Source organism: Sipha flava, unplaced genomic scaffold (assembly GCF_003268045.1).
Source record: "Sipha flava isolate LNK unplaced genomic scaffold, YSA_version1 225_pilon_pilon, whole genome shotgun sequence".
Lineage (NCBI taxonomy): Eukaryota > Metazoa > Arthropoda > Insecta > Hemiptera > Aphididae > Sipha > Sipha flava.
Genome location: NW_020272859.1, coordinates 24,159 through 33,002, shown reverse-complemented (window position 1 = coordinate 33,002; position 8,844 = coordinate 24,159). Strand labels below are relative to the sequence as shown.

General features: G+C 24.1%; 1 protein-coding gene across 1 annotated transcript; it reads right to left on the bottom strand.

Moving 5' to 3' along the window:
* Positions 1-3,060: 3,060 nt before the first annotated feature.
* Positions 3,061-6,476, bottom strand: LOC112683394 (signal recognition particle 9 kDa protein). The gene is made up of 3 exons (XM_025554430.1): positions 6,035-6,476; positions 3,437-3,505; positions 3,061-3,231 (listed from the first exon to the last, which is right to left on the bottom strand). Exons 1-3 carry the CDS (start codon positions 6,101-6,103, stop codon positions 3,136-3,138), a joined length of 234 nt encoding a protein of 77 aa, XP_025410215.1. The 5' UTR covers positions 6,104-6,476; the 3' UTR covers positions 3,061-3,135.
* Between the last annotated feature and the right edge of the window lie 2,368 nt (positions 6,477-8,844).

The following is an 8,844-nucleotide window of genomic DNA, read 5'->3' as shown; positions in this document are numbered from 1 at the left end:
ATATATATATATATATATATATATATATATATATATATATATATAAACATTATTTAATACGTAACAGTAAATTTGCAAAATATACGAAAATTTTAAATTGCAAATTGTATTATTCAATTATTATCTTTAGAGCCTGGATTTAAAAAGTGTCAAATATGATGCAAATATGCAAAGAAAAAGTGGTTAAATATCAGTGCCGTAACTAAGATTTTGAGGCCCAGGTGCAAACTAATTTTAGAGGCCCCTATTCATCAGTAGTGTTAAAATGTTGTCATTGATGAATTGATTAGCTTAGATAAATGCCCCCCCCCCATTTATCTAAGCTCATCAATCCCTCCCAGCTCCAGTTAAAGACGATATTTCAATTTTAGGTATCCACTAAAAGTCTATTTCTTTTAAAAAATATATGTTTACAATACTTAAATTTTAAAATGTTTGTACTAATCCACTCGTCTTTATCAAAAACTTTGGAAACCAATCGAACAACTTAATTTGAAGCAATGTTAGGTCGTATTCTTTTGTATATTAGGAAATATATTGTTATTCAAACAAACCTAGGAACACATTAATAAAAAATAAATCAATAGAGGCATTTCATTCCTCTCAATCCTCTCTAATAACCATACAACTCAAATATTTGATAACTATTAATGAATTAAAATTTTTTATTTAACAATTTTAAGTATAATATTTTTTATCTAAATAAGAATAATATTTGATTAAGTAATAAATATTTATAAAATTGGTTTCCAATATTTACTACGATGGGCATCTGAATTAGTTTTCTCTTCGATTTTGGACATTTAACTTTAATCCATTGGATTTTAATTGAAAATTCTTAGTAAAATCATGATATTACATAATTACGTATTATAACCACAGCGGTATGAAACTAAAGTTGATATACGTTTAAGACTGAAATAGCTTATCGTGAAAAATCCAACACTTATAATTTATAACTTATACACAAGTAAATTATTGTAAATTACTTGCTCAATACAGGTAGTTTCTTCAACAAAAATTAATAAAATCTAAATACTCTAAAACAAATTTATGAGAATATTCCTAAAAGCCTCATGATTCATGAGGAATACGCAAATTTATAACAACACAGAAATACTTCTCTTAAAGACTGGAAAATATCCCAATTTAAAAATGCCCATAACAATCTCCAAAACATCCGATAGAGCACAATTCTACAGTCTGGGTACCGAAATAGCAGCGATTAAAAGGAATCACGATTACCGCAAGACCTACCAGATATCAGCAAATAATATCAAATTTTAAATTTTAACAATAAATAGAAATACATAATAACTTATTATGTATAAAATTAATATTATTATTCTTGTAAATATATTAAAAGACTAGTAATATTATGCAATATGCTGACATATTTATACTAGATAAAAACTTAAAAATAGTAGTAAATAATTAATATTTATTTTGTGAATATTAATCATAATATGTATATATAATAATTAATCATAATTCATATCTAGATCATGTAAGAATCAGTTAGTAATTTTCATTGCTTATTAATGTTTTATTTTTTTTGTATTATGAACCTATTACTTTTTTTATAATTAGATATATAAAATAGTATTATGTATACAATAATTATGTACATATATAGGATACATTTATAAACGACTTTCAGTTATTTGGGCATGGATCAAATCAATTGATTTTATACAGTGGCGTGCGCAGGAATTTGGTATGGGGGGATGTTATAAATTAAATTAAATGTATTATTTTCAATCTTTATTCTTTATTATTATACGAAAAAAAAAAATGCAATCAAGGAGGAAATTTATCCTTCTTTTACACTAAATTCAACAATTATTTGTTCTGTAGATAACGGAATGTCTCGATGTATGTTTATTAACACCAATCCATTTAACCGTAACTGCTCCGTCGTATTTCTTAATTACGTTTTTAAACATTTAAGACTAAAAAAAAAAAAGCCCATGGGGAAGATATATCCCCCATCATCCCCTCCCTATAATATTTTAAGCCCAATCCATCAACGTTTTACTGAAACAGCTTATCTAAGAATATGATAGTGAATTTTTTTTATTACTAAGTAGTTAGTCTATTTGATTTTGAAGTAATTTTTTTTATGTAAATAAAATGCCTTTTTTCATATTTTAAATGCTTTTTTTATTGATTATATTGCCTTCAAATCCGAACCCTACTAATAAGTATTACCTTTCCATTTTATGTTAAGGTTTATTTATTTACAGTTATAAATTTGCAATTCATGTTACAGTATTACAGAAGGTACTTAATCTTAGTAGTTTTAGTTGAACATTTTCCATTCAATATTTAAATGAGAGAGAATTATTGTTGTTGAAGGTTTACTCTATTGACATATAGTTGTAATTTTTATGATTACTAAAAGTTAAAAGAACCATAGTATATCTCCATAACCAATATCTTTCAAATATTTGTAGAATCAAGAAACGTAAAATAGTTAAATGAAATAAAAACACTTTATCTATTTTTTAATTAAATTTTAATACAAAATTAAAAAATTAAATTAAATGACAAATAGAAGTAAATATAATATTCAATCCAACAATGTTAAAGGGGTTTTCTAATTTTTTTCTCTCTAAAAACTTGACTCTCAAATATAAAAACTATTATTTATAACTTCAAGTTAGTATAATGTCAAAAATTAAGACATTAGCTATAAATACATTCAATTTTTGGCTTTTGTATAGAAATAGTTCTATATTTACATTTTATTGGCAATATGAACATGTACAACAATACTCTGAGTATATTAAAATGAAAATCTTGTTACCAGAGTAGTATTGACGATTACATATATTATAATACAGATAATTCTTGATATAATGTTAATGATCAATGATGAATATTAATATTACCTATGAATTAATATTTGAAATTAAGTATTCATTATTATTTATTGTGTTTATTATCAATGATAATATAAATCACTTTCATGTTTGGAATGTATCTACATTTTATTATTTATATACCTGTATTATATATTTTGATGTTATGGCAATATATACTTATATAATTACACATTTTAAGCATTCAATATAATTTTAGAGTTAAAATATTCTTATACAATTTAATACAAATACAATTATTCATATTGTTTCAAAGTTCAGATGAAGTGATTTGTTTCATTATTGTAGCATAAAACACTTCTATTTTCTTTACATATTGTATATCTGTTGTTTTAAACTGCAAGCACTAAAAAAAAATAAGATATTTCATTTTTGAAAATAAGGATGTAAACATTAATTATTTATTATTCAAATTTTATATAAATAATAGTGTATAACAAAAACAGTTGAATTGTTAAAAAGTTTTAATATTATTCCAAAACATATAATAAGTACAATTTAAAAATAAAAATTAGTAAATTTAATTATTAAAAATAGCAATAATTACTTACTGTTATATTATCTGTAACTTTTAGCTGCACGGTTGATTCACTATGACAATATTTCATTGTGCATCTAACCTAAAGAAATAAAAAGTTATAAATATTAAATTTTTTTAATATAATTTTCATTAATATATAATTATAAAAATTATAAATTATTATTGAAGGATATATTTTTTTTAATGTAGATAATTAATGAGTCATACTGAAATCAACTATTAGAATCCATTTAGAAGATATAATAAATTATAAATGAATAAATACTAACATCAATACTTAGGTTTTAATGAATTTTAATTTTATGTCCCATAAATATATAGAAATTAAAATCATAACTTCATTTATAATTATTATTTAAAAAACAATTAGAGTTAAAAAAAACTTAACTTTGAAGAAATTTTTGTTCCTTACAAAAAATTAATACAACATGCCATTGTTGATATGATTGACAGTTAAATACAGTAATCCCTTGTTATCCGCAGAGGTTACGTTCCAGAGAAGTTGTGCAGATAATTAAACCATAAATCAATGTAAAAAAGGAGGTTAGGTTTTAATTTCTTAATTTTAAAAATCACAATAGGATAAATACATATTTTTACAATTTTTTTATTAATTATTTTTAATTTATATAATTTATTAATTATTTATAAACATACAGTACATACATGTGTATTAGGATGAATGAAAAATTTAAATTAAATTGCACTAATTTTATTAGAAGTAAATGTATGTACTGTACACATACAAGGCCGCAAATGGAAAAAAATTTCGGAGGGGTCTGACATTATTATTTAATACAATTTATAGTTAATAAACTATATTCAGCTCTAAAATGTTTCTATTTTGAAAATATCGGGGGGTCCGGACCCCTGGAACCCCAGTTACGGCCTTGTACACATATCATGCACAAATATCATCCGTAAATTGAACAATAATTGAGGATTATTAATTATACATGTGTAGTCTGTAGGTACCTTATGTGTGGTATTTATCTATAAGTATAAAAGTACCTATATAGTTGTATTATCTACAGTTGTCTAAAATAAAAAGTATCTAAAATTTTCAAATAATAACGATAAAGCATTATCTTATTAATAACATTTTATCATGGACTCAAACGCGGATAATATGGGATTACTGTAAAACCTTATTTGATTTTATTCTGATAAGTAAAATGTACATTTGATTATTTAATATGTTATTACATTTTTAAAATAATTTATTAAATCTTTATTAAATATATTTTCTTTATCTTATAATAAAAATTAGTGTACATTTCAATTTTAATCAATTTTTAATTGAATTTATATTTATTTATAATATAATTAAAATTAATTAAGTCTAAATAAAAAAATATACATCTATTATTGTTAAGGCTCAGATTTTTATTTCCAGCATATTCTTTTACAATTAATCAAGAATTTAATTTTGATTACAAATGTTAAGATTTCATCACATTATATCAATTTTTATGGTACATTTTTTTTATAGTTTAGAAAAAATAACTAAATTGCATTGAAGTAATATTTTACAATTAATAATAAATTCAACTTTTAAATTTGGTTTTAATTCGCATATTTTTTTTTTAAATTTTTATTTACTACTTTTTAAATATGTTTGCTTAGTTTGTATGCCAAGAAATGTATAAGTTCTACATCCTATAAATATCTGTCTTAAAAGTGCATCTAAAATATTTTGAGACATAGTTAAAAGTTTTTAATTTAAATTTATAGTATATGACAATCTCAGAAGTTTTTAATCTGAAAATCTAAACTTACATTTTGTAACTCGTGTTGATGTTTATCATATTTTCTTTTACAATACACATTTTGTAATTATTTATAAGATATTCAGTTTTTTGTGACACACAAATGTTTTTTAACAAATTTATGAATTAAGCAATGCATGAATATGTGAATATTCAACAATAATTTTTGCATGAAAATCTGGGCATTAATAATTATTAAATCATAATTGAACACCAAAACATTTAACAGTTAAAATGTAGTTATTATAATTACAAATAATTGTGATATAGGTACTTAAATGGTTGGACAACAATATCTGGTAAATCTTCTATTAAGACATAATTTATGTTTAATGTTAATGAAGAAAATGCAATTGTAATTTACTGATAAAGAAATATATTGAAATATATATTATAAAAAATTACTTGCTTAAGTTTTTATCTATTCATTTTGTAATTGTTATTTAAAATTAAACTAACCTATATAACATATTAAACACGAATAAACAGCAAATGAACTTGAATAAAAATAAAGTTAAATTATGTAAAGCGTTATTTCAGTGAACTCAATAACTACCCTTTTAAAGAAATAATCTTGATATCTAGATATGGAATAGCAGAAAATGTAAGTATGAAACTCAATCAAACATACATTTCCTCTTTTATTAAAACTATGTTAATTAAATATTTTTTTAGTTGTATCAATTCACAAGAAACTAACAAAATAATTGACAATTTAAAATGATAAGACTGAGTAAACAAATAATTTTTTCAACTAACTTAATTTTTAGTATTTTCTCTTCTTTAAGTGGAGCCAATAATCTTAATACAAAATAACAAAATAATAAAACAGTAATCACCCGGGTTGGATCTTTAAGAAGTAAATTGTACGAAGCAGTTTCAAATTCTTTCCAAGTCTTCAAATACATGGCAATTGTCAGTTTTTTAAGTCGAACAAAATGTAATAATAAAATATATACTATTGTATATTGATAGATGTTGGGACGCGGTCAACGAACCGATTTCCAAATGATATGCTAATAATTGATTTTATAATATATTAATAATATTAAGGTACAAAAGCAATGAATACATCGGTCCAAAAATAACAATCAAAATCAATGAACGCGAAACAATAACGGAACGACAGCGTGACAAAAGTCGAAGATGACTTGATAATGTTTAACATGATATTATCTGGTGTTTACATTACGAACGTTATCAAAAAAAAACCCGCGTAGTATCATGCGAAATGTGTATCTGTGGCAGTCACGTCTCACGTTTTCCTATCCTAATTTATCGGTGCGTACTTCACTCGTTATTGCGATGTGGAATACGTGTCTACTGCAGTGAGTTGCTCATCATCCACGTATTCACCGATACGAAACGATCCGTTGTCCGTTTACGTTCACTGCGGTGATTACGAGTAGACCAACATGAAAAAATATCGATATTTTCGATATTAATTTAATATAAAATTTATCATTCGATATTTCTTTTTCGCTAATGTCTACAGCTTGTTAATTACGATATTAGATTACATATTTCATATTTTTTCAATTTGAAATTCAAATCAAGTAAAATATGACAAGTTAAATATTATTCATCTTTTTTATCAAACATATGTACCTATAATATACTTATATAATTCAGATACAAATCTAGATACATATTTTTAATTTTATATTTAACCATAGTTTATAAAATTATAAATATATTATATATTCATTCAAACATTATAACATTATAACTGTGTGCCACTTCTGAACATTGAATTTTATATTAGAGGTATTCGTCCCATCTATATTTTTAAAACATATGTTACATCTATTGTTACTTGCATCCAATTTTTTTTAAATATTTTGCGTACTTCAAATATGGCATAGTTAATAATCAAAATCTACGTAAAAATATTGAATCTAGATCAATTCATGACAACTTCACAAATGATAATAATAAATGTTTAATACAAATGTCAACAGTTCGTAAAATTAAATGAGCAGAAATTATGTACCGGTTATATTATTATTGATCATTGGATGACCAATAAGTAGGTTTTAAACATCTATTTTCGTTTTATGTATAATGTTTACCGAATTTCGTCGAACGTTATTGTTTATAATGGCCAATTGTTAGTATCGAACCATTATATTAAAATATGTATATATTTTTACTATAAATGCAATTTAAAAGATTTTTTTTATCAGGAAATTGTTAAAGACAACGATCATAAGTGCTACGCATATTTTTTTAGTATATCTGTACTTTTTTCTTATTTAACGAGAGTTTTTCTATTTTAAATAATTGTATAATTATTGTTATTATTAAGTCGATAAATTATTTCAATACAATGGAAAATTAAAAATACAGATTAATTCAATCTACTTATAATTAATTAAATTTCCCTAAGCTTTTTAAATTTTGGAAGACGAAATTTTATAATTATATCCTATAATATAACCCATTTTGTATATACGAGTATTAAATATGTTAACTTTTTATAAATAACTATGTACTAATTACATTGAAAAGGGCCTGTACCTACTTTTCATGCACCTCAACTGAATCCGAGTATAAAATGTTGATAATTTCTAAATAATTTTGGAGGTGGTTCAGTTTAATGTATTAGATAACAATATCGACAATGCGTTTCAAACATTGTTTATTATAAAACAAAAAAAGTTTACAGGCTAGTGATATAATCCAGATAGAAAAAATATTGATGCCTACTATATTAGTGTGATACGATAGTGACGTCATTGGCATTCGCCATATGTATTATTATTTGTTGAGGTTTTTGTTGCAAACTCATTATTTGATTTGATATGTTATAAGTAGTTATAAGTAGGCTGATGCCACACGGACGTATAATATACGTCTATACGTGAGTACTTTTTGACGTGCTTTGTAAAAGTACATAATCGGTTAAGGAATGGTCACACGAGTAACGCGCATCAAAAATAGCGCACGTAAATATGTACATTAAATTTTATCGACGTATTATCTCTTCAACGGACGTACAACGTACGTCAAACATATCAACGCCCAAATTAATTTTTTATTGTTTCAAATGTGAACGTCAAATCACGTGATCAGGGCCGGATTATGGTCATAATATGAGGGGACTATTATTTAAAGTGTTTAAGGCCGTTTTACAAAAAAACCGTTCCATTTTTTTTTCAGATTTAGTTATTTGTAATAAATATTAATTAAAATAAATTTAATTTATTTGTATATTGTTGAAAATTATAATAACATTTTATTAAAAACATATCAAAAAGTTTGTCCGTTGTAACATATTGTATACTGTATATCGTATTGTATGCTCGTGTAGCCCCATCCTAATAATAGATTTAATTCTGTACTATTTCGGTTAGTGAATAAATCAATATTAAATGTCACCAGCAGTGACGGATTTAAAGGTTTAAATGAAGTCGGCAAATCCAAAAAAGGGGCCTCGTAATAAATGTATCACTAAAATTCTTAGCTATTTTACAAAGCTGCCCACTACACTCGCGTTCCACTATACGAAAATAGAAAATAGTACATTAGAAATAACGTGATGCAGCGAAACTGATAATAAATCATAGTTCATATACTCGTATAGTGTTCATACACGGAAATTCTATAGAATTCTATAATCAATGTTGACAGTATTTCTAACTATACT